We start from the raw sequence: 22520 nt of genomic DNA on the forward strand, positions 1-22520 counted from the left end.
CCAACGTCAAACATGGAGGTGGAAACATTATGCTTTGGGGGTGTTTTTCTGCTAAGGGGACAGGACAACTTCACCGCATCAAAGGGACGATGGACGGGGCCATGTACCGTCAAATCTTGGGTGAGAACCTCCTTCCCTCAGCCAGGGCATTGAAAATGGGTCGTGGATGGGTATTCCAGCATGACAATGACCCAAAACACACGGCCAAGGCAACAAAGGAGTGGCTCAAGAAGCACATTAAGGTCCTGGAGTGACCTAGCCAGTCTCCAGACCTTAATCCCAAAGAAAATCTGTGGAAGGAGCTGAAGGTTCGAGTTGCCAAACGTCAGAACTCGAAACCTTAATGACTCGGAGAAGATCTGCAAAGAGGAGTGGGACAAAATCCCTCCTGCGATGTGTGCAAACCTGGTGGCCAACTACAAGACACGTCTGACCTCTGTGATTGCCAACAAGGGTTTTGCCACCAAGTACTAAGTCATGTTTTGCAGAGGGGTCAAATACTTATTTCCCTCATTAAAATGCAAATCAATTTATAACATTTTTGACATGCGTTTCTCTGGATTTTTTTGTTGTTATTCTGTCTGTTCAAATAAACCTACCATTAAAATTATAGACTGATCATTTATTTGTCAGTGGGCAAACGTACAAAATCAGCAGGGGATCAAATACTTTTTTCCCTCACTGTACTTAAATATTCGTTTCTCGGTTCAAAACGTCCTGCTAGTATGGACTCAATTGTGTTTGAAATAGTTCAAGCTGTAAAACCAGCTGTAAAACCAAAACACCATATAAACTGTCGTCACCATAAGTGTTTGGCGAGGCCAAAGTTCACATACATTTTTTGTGTGGCTTAGTAGTGTATAACCTTTCCCCTCTGGTGAGTGATATCATTATGTGATAATGGCAGAAGCAGGAAGTGTACACTACGGTACGTTTGGTAGCTATAAAGACACTTGAGTCACTGACCGATAACAGTATGGATTATCATTGTAGGAATTACCTTTGACCTCTAGAAAACATACGATATGATGACTGTAGCAGGCAGTGTGTGTAACATAACAGTATGTTAGGTGGCTGTAAAGACATTGGTCTACACAGAGTCAGTAGGTTTGTAATGCTGGGGCAGTTCTCTTACTGTAGTTTCATAACACTGTTAAAGGCACAATGTTGCACAGGTATGCAACGCAGGCAAGGTGTGTATATCTGAATGTGGCTCATAGATAGTGTAGACAAAACACCCTCTCTCAGCCTCAGGGACGGTCCTTCACTCTGACCAACGGGTATTAGATTGGGATTTTGACTGACAGTCAGCGGAGGGTGAGGAACCCACCGACTCTCCTTTGGAAACATGCTGAACTACTACTGTTACTGCACCATAGAACACAACTCTACCTCCTCATAACATAACACCAAGTGGGCTTTCTTCAGGGAGTGAGTGTTTGTGCTTTGTATACCAGTGTCCATTCTCAGTCCCTACCTTTCGCCTTGAGAGAGAGAGAGTGTGTGAGACAGTAGGAGTGTGAGCATGTGTAAGTTGTTCCTCCAGTCATGCTCTGCTCTCATCCAGCCACAACAGTATGGCCCTGCTCTGCATCATAAATAAGACAGTCTTAACAACCATGTGGCTCTTCTACTAGCAACACATGGTGGGGTTCCTCCCTCCCATTATCTGGCAGGACGGGGCTGTGCAGGGAGGGCCATGGGGAAACCCCTACAACCATTAAAATAGCTATGTTTCATCTCCACTTGGAAGGGGTCAGGATTAAGACTCTCATCCATCTACTACCAGCATTTCAACTATTAATACAGAGGAATAGAGACAATCTGTTCCTCACCTTTGTAGCCATTTTGGGTGCTGTAGTTAATCCGGATCTGCTGGGCGTGGGCCTGGGGCTGCTGGGGGGCAGGAGAGGTGAACAGGGCTTGGGGGGCAGCGCTGGACACAGGGCTCTGGCCGGGTACAGTATGGGGGGAGGAGGCTGGGGGAGGAAACTGGACTGGAACAGGGGCTGGAGGGGAGAGGACCGGCAGGGGCAGGTCCACCTTGGGCTGCCTGAGACCCTGAGCAGCCTGGGCTGATGGAGAGCCCTGCTGGGGAGCTGGCTGCGGCTGCGGCCTGGGTAGTGGTACAGGGGTGGAGGTGGTGACCTGGGCCAGGGGCGACTGCTGGAAGGTGGGGGGGTGGAAGGCCTTGTCTGGGGGGGAGGAACTGCGGATGATGGGGGGCCCCAGGAGAGCATCAAGGTGGGGGCTGCTGCTCAGGATGGAGGAGGATGTGGTGGATGGAGGGGAGGGGATGGAGTGGGGCAGGCCGAGGGCAGGGAGGTCCTGGGTAGGGGTGACCCCTGTGAACTGAGGGGGGTCAAAGAGACCCGCCATGTCCTGGTTGAACTCCACCATGTCCTGGTTGTTGATGAGCTGCAGCATGTCTGAGGAGAGATGGGGATATAGTCAGAGTACTCCATAGATTGAGAGAACCAGAGACAGAGAGAGACAGGGGATACCTTGTTAACCATGACATTGCCACAGAAATCCGGAGAAGAGGGTCAAATAAGGCCAAACTAAAACAAAGTAGTCTAAATTGAAGACTGTGATTAGTTGAATCATTAGTTGAATGTGTTAAAGCTAGGCTGGAACAAACAGCTGTCCCACACACACACACACACACACACACACACACACACACACACACACACACACACACACCAGCAGACCCTTTTGTTCACTCCATACTGCACTCAATTTGAACATCTTAACAGCGTGCCTCCCAATGACCAAACTAGGTTTCTGGGCCTCTGAATGGAGCAGAGATAAAACCCTGTAATCCAATCGGAGCGTTTCACGATTGTCAACAAAAGGCTTAAATTAAGACTTGAACCACTGGGTGACTGACTGACAGAGCATTTCTCCCATCTCTCTCTCCACACCACATGGTAATGGGTCACTTAATCTCTGCCCTAACTCAACTAGAAAACACCAAAAACTGGGCTTATAAAGTGACCCAGAGTAGGTGCTGATCTAAAATCAGTTTTGATCATAATGAATCAGATTATCATGAACACAAAAGATCTGATCCTAGAACAGCACCCATACTCAGATACTTTGTGGATATGGGCCCTGATCTGAGAAGTAGAGCAGGACAGTAAATGGGGTCAGCTCAGTGCAGTGCACTCCTGGTCAGTAATGCAGTTATTATGGGGCCACTGCAGCAGAGCAGACTGGCTCTATGCCACTCTAATGGGCTCCGAAAGGGCCACAGCGAGACAGGCAACACAATAGACACTATGATCACAGTCACACCATCCCAGACCTGCAGCTACTTCACTACTATTCACAGCATTGTGATGCACACGGTCTGTCAAAAGGACAACAACCCTGAGTAGGTGAGGATGGAGATGCAAGAAGAATTGAGTGTTGATGAAAATCAATGGTGATGTTTACTATGCTATGCTGCACCCTCCATGTGAACATGGCATGGTAGCCCTTTACATTAGAACATGGAGCTTAGTAATAGTAACAAGTTCATTACTCACACTGAAAACTTTATTCTCTAACAAATAATAATAATAATAATACAACAGGCCTTGTTTTAGGGTAATACACTGTATAGTATACTTGTTTCATCAGCTAGAGATGCTCACAATTATTGTCTATGAGAAACCTTCGTTAGTACAGTATAGCTTATTCTTCTGGATTTCCAACAGAAATAGGCTGTAGGCTAGGCTATCCCAAATGAGTTTCAGGCAGCACAGTGAGGAGGCTGTTCCATGGCAAGGAGAATGACCATTTTGTTTAATCTTAGACCAAATCATCAAGCTTATAAGGACTAGGTCCAGTAATAACAGAACACACTTCATGCTTCTGCCTTTGCTTCTGCTCTCTGTCTGCACTGCCACAGCAGTCTAACTAGCCTGGATTTGTAAACCAATGTTTTGTATGAGGTGATCGCTGCCGACCAATCAGAAAGTGCCTCAGACACTTGCAATGCAGACCAGCCCCCAAGATAGAAAGAAAGGAAGCACTGGTGGTTTCAATGAGAAGGGGTTACTATGGGACAATTTAGTGCTGGGTTACTCTCGGTCAATTTTTAGGGTGGGTGCATGGAATCAATGAAGGCTGAGATGCTTCAGCAGAGCACTTGTTGGCAAACAACCAGCCATTGATTATACTGACAAATAACATTAGTTAATAGCACCAACGAATCGAATAGCCACCATTCAATTGAATGCACTGATGCATTAATGTAAGTAGGTTCGATATAATTTAACTAATTTAAATATAAACGATTAACATTTTATTAATAAGACTGCAACATATGATTCATTCATACATAAATATGAATGATATATGGGTGGGAAAAAAGCAACCATCAGATCATGATTCATGTTATAGAACCCGACAGGGAATGCTCGACATTAACCTCGTCGTGATGTCAGTAGGACAAGCTGGAGGGGGCGGGGCACTTTGTTCATCACACACAAGCTAGCAGTGAAATATCAGCTCGTGTAGTATCCACATTGTTTTAACTTATCAATAACATGCAAAATAGCAGATACAAATGTGTCTAGAGTTAGATCAGAACCAAAACGCAAAAACGAGAGCAGCAACAACAGAAAAACAAGCACCGAACTCAGACAGTAGGTAGTTCCATAAGGTTTGTTAGGATTCTCCTCGACCCTGAGAGAAGGAAGCCTTCTACTACCTCATAACGTTACTGTTTGAGTCAAATATAAAACTCGTAAATTTGATTTAAGGTCATAACTAATGTTAGTTAGCTAACTTGCTAACATGACAGCTAACTAAGCTGTACATCATTCAAAATTACTCACTGTGTGCCTATACGTAGTTAATGGTACCGCACTCAGTAACGTTATGTGTACAAGCTGTTTCATGTAATGTTATGTGTTGCTGCTATTGCTGTCACTTGTTTGGCTAACTAGCTAACGTTCGCAACAACAATAGCTAACTAGCTATGGATAGTTAGCTAAAACTAGCTAACGCGTTACCAAGTTCAAGTTGTCCGTTTTGCTAGCTAGCTTACTAGTAAGCTTAACGTTCTTACCATCAATGTCATTGAGCAGAGCCGTGTCAATATCGCTGGGGTCATTTAGGGATATGGTTGGATCCAGATTATCCAGTGACTGATCGTCAAAAGACAAGTTCATTTTTGCTGTCTCGTTATGGTTAGCTAACTCACTGTGGCTAAAAACTTACGATTTCCACTTAAATCGATGTTTGTGTATCTAGCTACATTTGCAATAATTCCAGTGAGGTAAACTCAAACTCTGTTATTGATCTGTGAAATAGTGCCTTCTTCTGTCTTCATATTGATGCCCAAGAGGCACACTTCTCACGCTAAACAGTGCTCATTGAGGATCCACATGCTTAGCTAGCTAGTAACAGAGCGCTTAATGAGTGACACTTGTTCTATCCAATCCCCGACCACCTGTGAATTCTGTCTCCCCCTTCATGGTCTCATACCTGTTTTGACTGGCAACTCCAGGACGAAATACAGTATGTCCATGGTATTTACATTTGTGCATGGCTATTGCAAAGAATAAAAAGCAGTGTTCCTTTAAAACTACTATAATGTAGGATGAACACTGTGGGGAAATACATATCCAAAGTTAATAGGCTTCTTTCTTCAAGTGCTAAATACATAAATTGAACGTGGAAATGTCATGTTTTTAATATGTGTTTTGTTTCGTGGTCTGCACTTATATAATGCATTAATAACGTTTTATAATCGAGAAAATGGTATTGTCCTCTGGAAAACAACAGCCTTGGTATGTTTATTATGGGCTTGTCCTTAACAGCCAATCAACGCCAAGCAGGGGTGGGCTAACAACTGTTCAAGCTTGTGTGGCCCGTAGTGATGACTCTGCCTGTAGAACCAGAGAAATCGACCAATAGGGAACTCGGAAACCGAGTGGGGTGATCTGACATCACGACTTTGGCTCCCGTGGTTACATCATGTATTTATCCTGGAGTAGTGGAGGGGAAGGGGGAGCAGGCTAAATATATGGGGGGGACATACGTACAGTGCCCAGTGCGGCTTCAAAACTTTTAGGGCAAGACGAGATTAACAGGGTTGATTTAACAAAGCTCATGGAAGTCCCCTTTGGTTGGACAATGACATTTAGCATAAAGTCAAAGCAAACAACATTTTCTTCAAACAATAAATAACAAAAACAAATATTATTCAAACCATAGTAATTAAGCAATTAACACAAAGTAATGGCTCTCTAGAATGACCATTCAATAATCAGCAATAATAACCTTTATCAAATTATCCGATATGTGGATTGTAGTAGGACATGTGAGCCGTGTGTGAGCTCACCAAAACACAAGCACACACAAAGAGGGCACAACAAAGGTGTGGTACTGGAAAGAAATGGGTCAACGACCGACAGTAGCACAGCTGCAAACTAGTTGTTAAATAGCAAGCAGTGGAGCAGGAGCGATATAGTATATAGGGGCCCGGCCTGCTGTCAGCAGGACTGCCTTTGTTGCCTGGGGCGATTGTTGTCCTGACTGACATGATGCTCTTTTGAATCTGGCAACACACCAGGAGATCAGTGTGATGCTCAACAGGCAGCCAAAGGAGCAGTCAGTCATTAGCATAGATCCAATAGAGAGGTCTATGGGTGTGCAATGTATTCAGTCAGGGAGATCCAGGCAGATCTATACTGAACAAAAGTCTAAATGTAAATTGTTGGTCCCATGTTTCATGAGCTGAAAAAATAAAACCCCAGAAAATGTCCATACACACAAAAAGCTTATTTCTCTCAAATTGTGCACAAATTTGTTTACGTCCCTGTTAGTGAGCATTTCTCATTTGCCAAGATAATCCATCCACCTGACAGGTGTGGCATATCAAGATTAAACAGCATGATCATTACACAGGTGCAACTTATGCTGGGGACAATAAATGGGCAGTCTAAAATGTGCAGTTTTATCACACAACACAATGCCACAGATATCTCAAGTTTTGAGGGAGCGTGCAATTGGCATGCTGACTGCAGGAATGTCCACCAGAACTGTTGCCAGATAATTGTATGTTAATTTCTCTACCATAAGCCGCCTTAACGTCGTTTTAGAGGATTTGGCAATATGTCCAACCGGCCTCACAACCGCAGACCATGTGTAACCACGTCAGCCCAGGACCTCCACATCCGGCTTCTTCCCCTGCGGGATGGTCTGACAGCTGCTGAAACTTGGTTTGCACAGCTGAAGAATTTCTGCACAAACTGTCAGAAATCGTCTCAGGGAAGCTCATCTGTGTGCTCGTCATTCTCACCAGGGTCTTGACCTGACTGCAGCTCTGCATCGTAACTGACTTCAGTGTGCAAACGCTCACTTCCGATGGCCACTGGCCCGCTGGAGAAGTGCACTCTTCACAGATGAATCCCGGCTGCAACTTTACCGGGCAGATGGCAGACAGCGTGTATGGCGTCGTGTGGGCGAGGGGTTTGCTGATGTCAACGTTGTGAACAGAGTGCCCCATGGTAACGGTGGGGTTATGGTATGGGCAGGCATAAGCTACAGACAACGAACACAATTGCATTTTAATCAATGGCAATTTGAATGCACAGATACCATGATGAGATCCTGAGGCCATACATCCGCCACCATCACCTCATGTTTCAGCATGATAATGCACAGCCCCATGTCACAATGATCTGTACACAATTCCTGGAAGCTGAACATGTCCCAGTTCTTCCATGGCCTGCATACTCACCAGACATGTCATCCATTGAACATGTTTGGGATACTCTGGATAGACGTGTACAACAGTGTGTTCCAGTTCCCGCCAATATCCAGAAACTTCGCACAGCCATTAAAGAGTGGGACAACATTCCACAGGCCACAATCAACAGCCTGATCAACTCTATGCGAAGGAGATGTGTCATGCTGCATGAGGCAAATGATGGTCACACCAGATTCTGACTGGTTTTCTGATCCACGCCCCTACTTTTTTAAGGTATCTCTATTCCCAGTCATGTGAAATCCATTGATTAGGCCTATATTTATTTAAAAATTGACTGATTTCCTTTTGTGAACTGTAACTCAGTAAAATCATTGAAATTGTTGCATGTTGCATTAATACATCAGGAGTGTCTGCATGGACATCAACAGGAAACAATTACCTTGGCATGGGAGGGGAGGTATAACTATAAGAGGAAAGGTTCAGGGCAGGGGAAACATGCAGTGCTATGAATAACATGGTGCAAGAAGTGAGTCCGTTGCATCACTCAGTGGGCCACTATTCCAGGTTGAACCATGAGCTTGTCTCTGCCTGAATTTACCATGTGTGTTCACGATCATAAACTAACTCCATCGCAAGGACAAATGTAACACACACACAAGAAAATAACCACAAACAAAATGTTGGTACAGGTCACACGTTGCTAGTGTTTTATTGGTTAATACGTGCATAATCAGGTCACACAATAGAAAGCTGAAACCAAAGTAATGAATTGCAGAACAGCACAGCCATAGAACACCCACATCATCATACAGGAGGGACAAGAGTTCTCCTGACCATTTAGTCTAGACCGGAACATTTCCTAGTCAGGAAAAACAGCTGTTCCTCAACAGAACACCGGAGGACACAATTTCCAGCTCCCCCATGTCCATACTCAGTGAGCAAAACTGGTTGAAAAAACATTTCAACTAGTTTTGCTGTTGAAATTACATATTTTCAACCAGTTTTGCAGGTAGTGAAGATATACATTGGGTTACAATGTCCAGTAGCTCATTCCTGTTGCAAACCCAACAGGTCCACATGTTCCATAGCAACCCAACAGGTCCACAGCAACCCAAAAGGTTCACCTGTTCCATAGCAACCCAACAGGTTCACCTGTTCCATAGCAACCCAACAGGTTCACCTGTTCCATAGCAACCCAACAGGTCCACCTGTTCCATAGCAACCCAACAGGTCCACATGTTCCATAGCAACCCAACAGGTCCACATGTTCCATAGCAACCCAACAGGTCCACATGTTCCATAGCAACCCAACAGGTCCACATGTTCCATAGCAACCCAACAGGTTCACACAACCATCTGATCAGAGGACAGCCGTAAAAGAGTAAGCATATACATATAACTCTTTCTGGTTAAAACGTAAAAAATAAGTGACACACACATAGAAATCAACTGTTTAAATGATCAAGTGAGATGTTACATTTTTTCAGTAACAAATAATCTTAGTTCAAACATCTCTATGCTTTGTCCAGTCTTAAGACATAAGAGGAATAGCAGTTGTTGACTGTAAAATGTATGCTACTATTTCATAAGAGGTGGAATTAAAGCAATAGAAGACCAAATAGGACAAGAATGAAACAGAGTTAAAGCTCATTAATAACAGTTTATTCTGTTACACTATTCTAAAACACATTCAAACATTAATGCCCAAGACAAATCATACAAATAATGTACTTGTTTGTAATATCACCCTCTAACATTTATAAATGATTGTTACAAATAATGTTTTATCTGGAAGCAGATGTTTTTAAATAAAATACAGTAAGGTCTTTTCTGACAAATATTACATTTTATTTAAATGAGTATCTAATTTACAGTATAATACACGGAATTTTGCTAAGTACATAAGGATACTTGCAAGTAAACACATAGTTCCTATTGAAGTGAAACGTCATGGCATTTTGTCATTATTAATTTGGTGTTAATTGCAGAAGCTTTATAAGCATTAACTTTGAAAAGTACTGGCAAAAGAGTTGAAATGAAGAACGAACCTCTTTTGCCTCAAAGGTCTATAGCCCATGTTTTCCTGACAACAGGAAGAGAACGTTATGCCCTCATCTAACTCCATGACCTACTGTAGGTAACCAAAGTAAAATAGAATGTTAACAGGTTAAAAGGGGCAGTCCCACTAGCAGAGTCACAGCCCACAGCTACCACCCACTGTAATCCTCAAAAATAAAAGACAGGAAGCTTTACCAAACAATTCAGACCACAGTAAAAATACATAAAACACGGTAAAAATAACGTTTTTGGTCATCCTTCCGAAGCACATCCGAACCTATTTCTGTTCCACACATGAATGAGTAAAGAGAGGAGAGCAGGGGAGCTTCCCCAAAGTAGAAAGGATTTGGGAGGAATTCATTTTCCTGCATGACATTACTGTACATATACAACCAGGAGACCAAACAATACATTAATGAGTTAGCCTTTCGACTTAGCGACCTACACAAAAGCTAATAATTCAGGTTGACTTTTAAACATGTACTGCAGGTAATACTCACATATTTCTGATGTATATACATATATTTATGTAAACATACGTACATTTTTTTTTTTACAATAACTACATGCAATAACTATTTTCTGTGAAGTATGCTACCAATACGCCATCATAAAATTACAATTTGATTTTCAGTGCCATATTTCACCTGCACTTTTCCTTTAATTTCCATATCAGGAAAAAGTGTCAGTTTTTCTATTTACGACTGTCTGTAAAGTGTGCTTTGTAGAGCAGAAAAGGGCTGAAATTTCATAAAGATATAAAATCATATGCAATTAGTCTAAGAAAATGTCTTGTGTCCTATAAAAACAGTTCCCATCTTATTAACACAAGGATAAACATACTGAAACGTTCAAGGGTCCAAAAGTGCATAAAGCTCATTCAATTGGTCTCATCATAGTAGAAGGGGAAGGAAAACATTGAAGAATAGCCCAATATTAGAAGACACCAGTGGAGGCTGCTGAGGGGAGGACGGCTTATAATAACAGCTGGAAAGAAGTGAATGGAATGGCATTAAACACATGGAAACCATGTGTTTGATGTTGTTGATACCTTTCCACTTATTCCGCTCCAGCCATTACCACGTTCCCGCCCTTCCCAATTAAGGTGCCACCAACCGCCTCTGATAAACAATTACTAAATGTGTTTGTCATTAAAACCTCTTAGGAAGAACAAACTCAAAATCGCCACACTTACATAGTGTACATGTACTACCAGAGAGGAACGTCACTGCTGCAACTCATACGGCTGTTTTACCATTGTAGCGGTAGTATTAATCACATTCCATTTGTCACATGCGCCGAATACAACAGGTGTAGACCTTACTGTGAAATGCTTTCTTACAAGCCCTTAACCAACAATGCAGTTTTATGAAAAATAAGAGTTAAGAAAAATATTTACTAAATTGACTAAAGTAAAAAATAATAGAGCAACAATAAAATAACAATAACGAGGCTATAAACAGGGGGTAACGGTAACGAGTCAATCTATGGTACCGGTACCCCCTGTATAATATCGATCACAAATATTTGGTGGGTGTTACTTAGGTTCTGATTGAAAATACTATTTTGGACCCTTTCCTTCCCCTACAGTATGTACACACCCCACAAGATAACATGGTGGGAAGTTGACAACAGCTTTTCAAAGAGGAAAGCAAATATAAAAGCTGTGTAACAGATATTTGCTGTGGTGCCATAGGGCTTGAACCTTGACATGGCTGCTTGCAGCTATATATATTTTTTCCTTCTCCCTTTTGAAATGTGGAAACAGACACAGGTAAGTCATGTTTGCCATTTGGCCCTGCAGAACTATTGTGCCATAATTGAGTAACACTAGCATGGAGTCTGTCAAACAGTAGTCTTTCCTCATGCATTGCCTTTCCCTGTACCAACATTTCACAACTGTAGAATGGGTAATGAAAGGCTTAAGGAAACCTAAAAAGGAACATGAGTAAAACAAAAAGGAAAAAGAGGCAACTACATAGTGCAGCGCTAGTACATAGTACAGTACAAACCGTTAAAAGAATAAACGCAGAAATTATTCATAAGCTACATTTATTAAAATAACACAGTACTCCTCTGTTTGTATAGACTATATGCCTCGGTCTGCTTTTTCAGAAGGATTTTTTCTGTTAACCTTCACACCTTCAGAGGAACATAGAGACGAGGTTTTGTCATTTTATCCTCATCCTCACAATGTTAGGTTATATCCTCCTTAGGGTAGCTAGCTGCAGATGAGATACAAGACCACAGACATATCCCACACTGACAGACGGATCAAAACCTCAATAGTAATACATGATGCAACGCGGCTGGGCAGGCGGACAGCAAGCATGGTCCTCTGCAGGAGGAGGATTGGTGTTCAGTTCAGTAGCTACACTGCTGCTTGGCAGGAGTGGCGGATAGGGCAAGTGGGCCAGGGAGGGGATACCTAGGTACTGTAGATGCCTCAGAGAGAGAGGTTTCCTGGGGGAGAGTCTACAAGGCAAAGAGGGCATCCTCCGTCCGTTCAGCCTTCTTGCGGGTGCCGCTGGGGGCGCTGAGAGGGGGACCATGCTCATCACCAGGGAGCGATGGTAAGGAATCGACCACCTTCGCTCGATCCTCCAGAAACTTATCAAACTCTAGAGGAAGAGGAGAGAAAACCCCTGTTAACAGCAGGACATTTAAAAAAAGTTTAGTCAGTTGTTGACTTTCTGCGTAGTGATCCTCATTGCTGCACCTTCTGGAGAGGCACAGTACTGCATGTTTTTGCCCCACATCAGCAGTGAAACACCTGATTCAGCCAATCAATGTGTTGCAGATGAGTAGACTGGTTGAATCAGGTGTGATGGTACTAAGCTGAGACAAAACCCTGTAGTACTGCGGCTCTCCAGGAGCAGGATTGAGAATAACAGCACAAAGGCTGCATATAAACGGGCAGCCCAATTCTGATCTGATTGGATTGGTCAAAAGACCAATTAAGTGGCAAAAGCTCAGAATTAGGCTGTCTGTGTAAATGCAGCCTAATATATAAAGTACTAAAGAGCTGATCAGAGAATTGTGACACACAAATTAAGAAACTGAATCTATGCCACATTTAATGAGAGCTTCTCCATGAGACATGCACAGTATCAAGTGTTAGTGCCCTGAATCCATCCATACCTTCACTCGTCACCCCTTCCTCACCATCTAAACCATCGCCTTTCTATTCAGAGGAGAAGAAATGGAAATCAGTGAATCCATAACATTTGTGGGCAAGTCTGCCAGGAGGATCACACAACCATTGACTCACCAAGATGCCTTACAGTAAATGGACATTGTTAGGAGACAAAGTCGAAACATTAGTCTTCCCTTAGGTAGTGTATAAGAATGGGTTGCAAAATTCTTTCCCAAAATCCCCTTGTTTTCCATAAATCTTGGAGTAGAATTCACAAATTTCCTGCTTATTCCCTCTTGATTCCAGGAATCTTCCAAACCAGGGGATTTTGGGAAAGTTACTGACATGTTACAACCCTACATACAAGTTGACTAGGCTACTTACCTTCCTGACTCTTACAAGACACCATTCACAACTCAGGGAGGTCACTCTCACGCAGTGCTTTTGTACTGACATTGAGGTACTTAAGAACATGTCCTTTCCACCACTGTGATAAACCCATGCTTCCACCATACTTCAATAGATCCATCCACTCGTCCATCCAACCTTTCAGAACCTGTTTACTCTGCTATATCCCTTTAACAACAGGACCTGTGACTACCTTTCACATTCATCAGGGAGAACCACTGTAGCATCACCTGGTGTGATGTGATATGATACAGTACCAATGTCATCTTTAGACAGACAGGTTTTATTCTCCACTCCAATAGATTCTCTAGATTAGCATTATGGTAGCATGTGAGAGATGTACTAAGTCTATCTCATAGGTCACTGTTATATCACTCTCATTATTGGTGGAAAACCATTAGTCAGATAATGAATGGATGGAAGATGGTCAACTAAAGTTCAGAACACTACATGTGATCTACCTGGTTACGTGAGATGGATAGAAATGTGACTAAAGAAAAAGAAACGAGAGAGAAAAGAGAGAGAAGAGAAAGAAGAGAGCGAGAGAAATCAAGGTAAAGAAGTCTCACCACATCAGCACAGAGCCACTCCTCTATGTCATCCATGACAGAGGACTGCGATACGGGGATCTATGGAGCAAAGCCATGGACAAACCCAGCGGACGGCACAAAGCCACACAATAATAAACCCACCGCCACACCCACCCGACAACACAACAGAACAAAGAAACGACAAAAACAAAAGAAAAACAACAAGAATAGATTCACCAGAGGCTCTGAGAAGAAAATGACAAATAACAAAAACAAAGCCATCAAACCAAAACCAAGATCAGAGGAAGAGAACACCAGATACATGGCAGTGGTCCTCAGACAGTCCCTATGTGTGCAGGTTCCTTTATCATTGACTCATTGATGTATTATGCATAGGGACAGGATTTCTAGCAGACTACATGACCTGACCAGGAAAAAAAAAGAAGAAAAAAAAAGATTTGGGTCCCTGGGCATAGGCAATAACCAGGGCCCAGAGTTTTACCTGGATCAAATCACATGGTCAGGATTCTGGGAAAACTCTGGTCCCAGACCACTTCCCAGGTATTTATTTTGTCCTCGTTAGTTCTAATGAGTAGGCATGGAACTACCAGCTGATTTGATTGCTACAGTTATGTAACGCTGTTAATTAGTCCAGGTCATTAGTCAATTAACAGATCAGCCAATTAACGTGATTCAATAATTTGTTGGAAGGAGAACCTGCAAAACACAGGAACCACCGAAGACTGGGAATGAGGACTAATGTCATAATGACACACACGCACACACAGAGCATGAGCAACGCTGGCTGCATGACATCATGCAGTGATAGTGAGAATGGAAAGAAGAAGGTGAGGGTGGATGCCATGGTTTGTGTGTCATGTGGAGGTCAGAGTGACTCAGGGTACAGTACCAGCAATCAGGACTGATAGGAGAGGGGTCAATGGTCATGAAGGCTGCCCTAACATTTGCCCATATGCACAGATCTAGGATCAGTTTACCTTCCTCAGATCCTAACATGAACCATTAATTAAAACATCCGTGTCACGATGTAACTGAATCCTAGCCGATCTCTTCCGATCTCCTTTTAGTTGCTGATCACAAAGATCCAAGAGAAGGAGATACTGAGAAGTTACACAGAAGGACACAGACTAGTGGTGTTGAGAGCAGAAGACTATGATGGAGAAGAGATCATGTTCAAGCTGCCAGGCATCTGATGTCATATCGACAATCTACTCTTTAGAATGTAGATTCTCTAACAGATCAAATTCCACTGTTGTGTACCGATATGAGATGGACATAAACGTATCATGCTCTTAAAGATTCTATTAGATCTTTTGGGACTTTGACGAGAGATGTTGAAACAAAGAATGAAGAAAGGAAAACAACAGGTACTGTTGTGTTGGATGCTCCATACACTAGGTCACTAGCGGTAGATAGAAAACTCACTCAAAGGTAAAACAGAGGGTGAGTTACTGTAAGGGAATTCCCCACAGACTCACGTGATCTGCATAATGATATGAAAGTCAGATCATATGGACGTTTGGCTGTCTAGCTAACTAAACTCCTTTCCAGCAACTTCACAATGTGTTGTTTTTAAGCCTTATTCCCAGATTCCGGGTGTTGACCATTACGCAAAGACAACTTTGCAAAGTCAACAGGGTTGACATAGCATGGTCAACAAAGTTGACATACAAAAGTATGTGGACATCCCTTCAAATTAGTGGAGTGTGCTATTTCAGCCATACCCGTTGCTGACAGGTGTATAAAATCAAGCTCACAGCCATGCAATCTCCAGACAAACATTTGCAGTAGAATGGACTTACTGAAGAGCTCAGTGACTTTCAACGTGGCACCGTCATAGGAGGCCACCTTTCCAACAACTCAGATTGTAAAATTTCTGCCCTGCTAGAGCTACCCCGGGTCAACTGTAAGTGCTGTTATTGTGAAATGGAAACGTCTAGGAGCAAAAACAGCTCAGCCGTAAAGTGGTAGGCCACACAAACTCACAGAACGGGACTGCCGAGTTCTGAAGTGCGTAAAAATCATCTGTCCTCGGTTGCAACACTCACTACCGAGTTCCAAACTGCCTCTGGAAGCAACGTCAGCACAATAACTGTTTGTCCGGAAGTTAATGAAATGGATTTCCATGGCCTAGCAGCCGCACACGAGCCTAAGATCACCATGCACAATGCAAAGCATCGGCTGGAGTGGTGTAAAGCTCGCCGCATTGGACTCTGGAAATGCGATCTCTGGAGTGGTGAATCACGCTTCACCATCTGGGTTTGGCGGATGCCAGGAGAACACTACCTGCCTTAAAGCATAGTGCCAACTGTAAAGTTTGTTGGAGGATGAATAATGGTCTGGGGCAATGTTCCAACATCTAGTGGAAAGCATTCCCAGAAGAGTGAAAGCTGTTATAGCAGCAAAAGGGGGACCAAGTCCATAATAATGCCCATGATTTCGGAATGAGATGTTCGACGAGCAGCTGTCGACACACCATGGTCAACAGGGTTGACATAGAAGGAGCATAATTGAAATAAATAAAGTATGGAACAGTTTTATACCAATCACAACAGCAATAAATGCGTCAGATCATCCACAAGAATTGTAGCTAATAGGTTTAATATGTTAAATGGGTTAATGCACTAGTGTCCAGTGTTAAAACAGGACTACTATTCTAGTTGTCTTTAAATATGTATAGTATATTATCTCCACTGAACAAAAATATAAACAGAACATGTAAATTGTTTGTCCCATGTGTTGGTCCCAAGTTGATTACACGGCATGATCATTACACAGGTGCACCTTGTGCTGGGAACAATAAAAGGCCACTCTAAAATGTGCAGTTTTGTCACACAACACAATGCCACAGATGTCTCAAGTTTTGAGGGATCGTGCAACTGGCATGCTGACTGCAGGAATGTCCACCAGAACTGTTGCCAGATAATTTAATGTTCATTTCTTTACCATAAGCCGCCTTAATGTTTCAGAGCTGGTCATGGGTGCACTTCAGCCACGCTCAAGGTCCTAAACGATATCTTAACCGCCATCGATAAGAAACAGTACTGTGCAGCCGTATTCATTGACCTGGCCAAGGCTTTTGACTCTGTCAATCACCACATCCTCATCGGCAGACTCAACAGCCTTGGTTTCTCAAATTATTGCCTCGTCTGGTTCACCAACTACTTCTCCGACAGAGTTCAGTGTGTCAAATCTGAGGGCCTGTTGTCCGGGCCTCTGGCAGTCTCTATGGGGGTGCCACAGGGTTCAATTCTTGGGCCGACTCTCTTCTCTGTATATGTCAATGATGTCGCTCTTGCTGCTGGTGAGTCTCTGATCCACCTCTACACAGACGACACCATTCTGTATACTTCTGGCCCTTCTTTGGACACTGTGCTAACAACCCTCCAGACGAGCTTCAATGCCATACAACTCTCCTTCCGTGGCCTCCAACTGCTCTTAAATACAAGTAAAACTAAATGCATGCTCTTCAACCGATCGCTGCCTGCACCTGCCCGCCCGTCCAGCATCACTACTCTGGACGGTTCTGACTTAGAATATGTGGACAACTACAAATACCTAGGTGTCTGGTTAGACTGTAAACTGTCCTTCCAGACTCACATCAAACATCTCCAATCCAAAGTTAAATCTAGAATTGGCTTCCTATTTCGCAACAAAGCATCCTTCACTCATGCTACCAAACATACCCTCGTAAAACTGACCATCCTACCGATCCTCGACTTCGGCGATGTCATTTACAAAATAACCTCCAATACCCTACTCAATAAATTGGATGCAGTCTATCACAGTGCCATCCGTTTTGTCACCAAAGCCCCATATACTACCCACCACTGCGACCTGTACTCTCTCATTGGCCAAGCTTTCCCTTCATACTCGTCGCCAAACCCACTCGCTCCAGGTCATCGACAAGACCCTGTTAGGTAAAGTCCCCCCTTATCTCAGCTCGCTGGTCACCATAGCAGCACCCACCTCTAGCACGCGCTCCAGCAGGTATATCTCACTGGTCACCCCCAAAGCCAATTCCTCCTTCGGCCGCCTCTCCTTCCAGTTCTCTGCTGCCAATGACTGGAACGAACTACAAAAATCTCCCTCACTAGCTTTAAGCACCAGCTGTCAGAGCAGCTCACAGATCCCTGCACCTGTACATAGCCCATCTATAATTTAGCCCAAACAACTACCTCTTCCCCTACTGTTTATTTATTTATTTATTTATTTTGTCCTTTGCACCCCATTATCTCTATTTCTACTTTGCACTTTCTTCCACTGCAAATCTACCATTCCAGTGTTTTACTTGCTATATTGTATTTACTTCGCCACCATGGCCTTTTTTTGCCTTTACCTCCCTTATCTCACCTCATTTGCTCACATTGTATATAGACTTATTTTTCTACTGTATTATTGACTGTATGTTTGTTTTACTCCATGTGTAACTCTGTGCTGTTGTATGTGTCAAACTGCTTTGCTTTATCTTGGCCAAGTCGCAATTGTAAATGAGAACTTGTTCTCAATTTGCCTACCTGGTTAAATAAAGGTGAAATAAATACAATTTCAAAAATAATGTCGTTTTAGAGAATTTGGCAGTATGTCCAACCGGCCTCACAATCGCAGACCACATGTATGGCGTCGTGTGGGCGAGCGGTTTGCTGATGTCAACGTTGTGAACAGTGCCCCATGGTGACGGTGTGGTTATGGTATGGGCAGGCATAAGCTACAGACAACGAACACAAACTGCATTTTATCGATGGTAATCTGAATGCACAGAAATACTGTGAAGAGATCCTGAGGCCCATGTTTAAAAAAGATATCTGTGACTAACATATGCATATCTGTATTCCCAGTCATGTGAAATCCATGGATTAGGGCCTAATGAATTTATTTCAATTGACTAATTTCCTCATATGAACTGTAACTCAGTAACATCTTTGAAATTGTTGCATGTTGCGTTTATATTTTTGTTCAGTATAGTTCAATAAAATGTATCTATAGACCGTTAGCTTGACAATGCATGTGACAGAGATGATGATACTTATCACTACACAGACGTTTGAACCAGGTCGAATCAGCAATAATGATACTGTTGACAACATTTTTAAAATGGCCGCCGGTCTATCCATTCTAGACCGACTGACTTGAATGGGGATTTCTGTTCCAGTTATTATATTTCTATAATGTCAACAACCATGGCAACTTAACACCTGTTGTGCAGCAGTAAAGTATCTGTACCTCTCCTGGGTTTAGTGTGTGACTGTTAGACATGAACTGTTTGTGACTGATGAAAGCCCACACCTGGCCCTGGGGACCAAGCAGACCTTTCACTTCATCCATGAAGGGAGGATGAGAGGACCAGGACCAACAGTAGGAGGGACAGAGTGAAGGGAGTCCACATTTGTAACAGTAGGTAGGTGTGTGTGTTTGTATTCAGAATATGCATAACAACTCAGATTCACCAGCTCAGAGGTCCTAGGAGTTTTGATTCCTTTCAGAGCACACAAGGACAAATTAAGATTCTAACAGCTTATTTATTCATCATTGTGTGGGTATTGTACAATTGGAGGAGTCGTCTGGCTTTTTCTAACGTGTCTCCATTCTACTGTTGGCGCTAGCTGGTTTAGCAGTGCTGGGATATGGATTGTCAGGGGGATGGATGGATGGGGGGGATGGTGCCAGCGGTGTAGGGGGGAATATGGATGATGGGGTGATTGGACATAGGGGGAGGACACTGAGGATGGAGTCCTCACCATTCCTTGGGTAATAAGCCAGCTGTCTATGGGCAGCTCCAACTCTGGGTTATCATCCCCTATGACCCTCAGCTGAATCAACAACAGAACAACACCTTACACAAGATAGAAGATAGATAGAGGAAGCCCCAGACCAGAGCAACAGAGCACAGAGAGGAAACAGAGAAATCAAATGCAATGCAACAACCCAGAAAAGATGGGGAGAGGAAAGGATGGGGGAACAAACGAGAGGAAAAATACAGAATCATTCCAATTAAAAGGTGAACGCATGGGGAAAGGAGGAAGAAAATAAGGATAGTTTGAACTTTGAACCCTCAGCTGATTACTAAGCCCCAGACTGGCAGATACATTCCATCTGAGGCAGTCTCAACTGGCACTGGAGGGTGAAGGGTGTGTGTAATCGGTTTGTGTAATCAGTGTGTGTGTGTGTGTGTGTGTGTGTGTGTGTGTGTGTGTGTGTGTGTGAGAGAGAGAGAGTTTAGATTTCATAATACTTTATGTCTGGCCTTACAGGTGTAGAACCTGATTATGGAATGAAAAAATAACCTGGAATGAAAAAATAAATACAAGAGTTTTGACAATTTGAAGGAGAAAAGGTGACATGCAAAAAGTGGAATTCAATAGCATGGTTTCCTATGACCTTTGACACCCATAACGTGACAAAATACTGTCTTACAGAGAGCAATGACCAAAACAAGAAGAAAAAACACCAAACACTACTGAGGAATGACAGAATGACCAAGTAATGTTTATAGTTTAAAATGTCTAGAGAGAGTCTTACATGTAGCTCTTTAGAATACCTAGTTATACTAGACTACAAGCCATGCGGTAGTATGTGCTTGTTACTCCAACAGTGTAGTTCACCATACAGAGCTGGCTAGCCATGGTCTACTACTGTATTCATCTGGTATTACTCCTGGAAAGTCAGAGGCTGCGTCCCAAATGGCACCCTATTCCCTATATAGTTCACTACCTTTTGACCAGGGCACTATATAGGGAATAGGGTGCCATTTGTGGTACAGAGAGCCGAGGTCAACTAACATCACACTACAGGCCATCACATGCAGAGAGAGGAGACCATGAGCTGAGAGATTAACCTTAACCATTTTAACAGCACGTCAACCACACTCTACACTTCAATATGGGGGGATGTGAATCTAAACTACATCCTCCAGCATGCTTTGGTGCACTCACCCCTCCAGTGGCGTTCTGTTGCCTGACGTCCAGAGCTGAGGCAAGCCCGCCCAGGGCTCGAGGGTCCTCGTACTTCACACTGACAAACAAAACACACACACACACACACACACACACACACACACAGAGAGAACAAGTTAGAGCCCGTCCCACTATGTGGCATGGAGATGGTTCTGGAAGGCTGAGAGTGGCTCTAGAACAGGAGTGGACAACACCACATTCACAACTCTGGTCCTGGGGGACGGCATATTGCAGGCTTTTGTTCCAGCCCATTTCTAACACACCAGATAGATTTTATTACTCAGGTGTGCCATTGCGGGACTGTGAGCAAAAGCCTGCACACACAGCAGTCCGAGTCCGACAGGATCAAAGCTGCAAATCCATTGTAACAGGGTTCTAGAAGTTTGGAAGGGGTTCTAGAAGCCAAGGGGAGAGCTAAGCTTGAGGAAGCCATACTTTTTGCGTTGATCTGCCAGAGAGCTGGTCCTGGTCTGAGCAAACATGTCAAAGTCGTCTCCAGGGTTGTGGCCCGACAGAGAGGACAGGGTACCACTGACACTGTCCCCACCCACATCTGAGAGACAGAGGGAAGGGGAGGAGGGAGGGCAGAGAGAGAGAGGCAGAGAGGCTCAGAGAGAGAGAGGCAGAGGAGAGAAGAGAAAGAAATGAAGAGAGTTGATAGAGGGTGTAAAATGGGGAGTGGGGAAGAGAGTAAAAGAAAGAGATGAGATCTAAATGTCCACAATGACAGTCATCATCCTGCACCAGTCCTCTAGAATCAATGACAGTCATCATCCTGCACCAGTCCTCTAGAATCAATGACAGTCATCATCCTGCACCAGTCCTCTAGAATCAATGACAGTCATCATCCTGCACCAGTCCCTTAGAATTAATGACAGTCATCATCCTGCACCAGTCCTTTAGAATCAATGACAGTCATCATCCTGCACCAGTCCTCTAGAATCAATGACAGTCATCATCCTGCACCAGTCCTTTAGAATCAATGACAGTCATCATCCTGCACCAGTCCTCTAGAATCAATGACAGTCATCATCCTGCACCAGTCCCTTAGAATCAATGACAGTCATCATCCTGCACCAGTCCTTTAGAATCAATGACAGTCATCATCCTGCACCAGTCCTCTAGAATCAATGACAGTCATCATCCTGCACCAGTCCTCTAGAATCAATGACAGTCATCATCCCGCACCAGTCCTCTAGAATCAATGACAGTCATCATCCCGCACCAGTCCTCTAGAATCAATGAGTCATCATCCTGCACCAGTCCTCTAGAATCAATGACAGTCATCATCCTGCACCAATCAATCATCATTCAGAAGCACCTCTCAAACTCCACTCACTGTGTGTCCCCCAAATGGCACCCTAAGGGTCCTGGTCAAAAGTAGTGCACTATATAGGCAATAGGGTGCCATTTGAGATGCAAGCGCTGTAGTGCAAAAGAGCATATTCTCCCATATTCTCCCCCCTTTTCTGTATCTCAGGCCTCAGCCAGAGCATAGTGCCACGGAGTGCAGCAACATCATTTAGGCTAACAGAGGAGTCATTTACAGAGACTTATAGAGCAGGGCTTATTTCCCATTAGAGCTCTGATTAGAAACCGTCTTACACTCCACTGCCGTTGTGAGTGTGTGTGTGTGTGTGGCTGGGGCTGCATGTATGGGTGGTGTGTTGCTTGCTATGGGCTACGCATCATTACAGTATAGC

General features: G+C 43.5%; 2 protein-coding genes across 12 annotated transcripts in view; both read right to left on the bottom strand.

The window, feature by feature from the left end:
- The window catches only part of srebf1 (sterol regulatory element binding transcription factor 1), a 29765-nt gene extending 24362 nt beyond the window's left edge, over positions 1-5403 (bottom strand). Inside the window, 7 exon segments of one of the 2 annotated variants that reach the window (NM_001195818.1) lie at positions 1836-1898; positions 1900-1925; positions 1928-1945; positions 1948-1954; positions 1957-1967; positions 1970-2429; positions 5063-5356. In NM_001195818.1, the coding sequence (NP_001182747.1) occupies positions 1836-1898; positions 1900-1925; positions 1928-1945; positions 1948-1954; positions 1957-1967; positions 1970-2429; positions 5063-5165 (688 nt within the window). In that variant the 5' untranslated portion in view covers positions 5166-5356. 2 annotated transcript variants of the gene reach the window in all.
- Positions 5404-8389: 2986 nt separating this feature from the next.
- Positions 8390-22520, bottom strand: part of LOC106593146 (TOM1-like protein 2) — a 44454-nt gene continuing 30323 nt past the window's right edge. For 2 of the 10 annotated variants that reach the window (XM_045715560.1, XM_045715557.1), the window contains exons 11-16: positions 21253-21424; positions 20797-20875; positions 19603-19674; positions 13883-13942; positions 12911-12953; positions 8390-12390 (exon numbers count right to left, since the gene is read on the bottom strand). In XM_045715560.1, coding sequence (XP_045571516.1) covers positions 12245-12390; positions 12911-12953; positions 13883-13942; positions 19603-19674; positions 20797-20875; positions 21253-21424 — 572 coding nt within the window. In that variant the 3' untranslated portion in view covers positions 8390-12244. Of the gene's footprint in view, positions 12391-12910; positions 12954-13882; positions 13943-19436; positions 20149-20796; positions 20876-21252; positions 21425-22520 lie in introns of those variants that run through there. The other 8 variants (XM_045715558.1, XM_045715559.1, XM_045715561.1 and 5 more) reach the window with 8 other exon arrangements.

The sequence above is a fragment of the Salmo salar genome, chromosome ssa03, assembly GCF_905237065.1.
Source record: "Salmo salar chromosome ssa03, Ssal_v3.1, whole genome shotgun sequence".
NCBI lineage: Eukaryota > Metazoa > Chordata > Actinopteri > Salmoniformes > Salmonidae > Salmo > Salmo salar.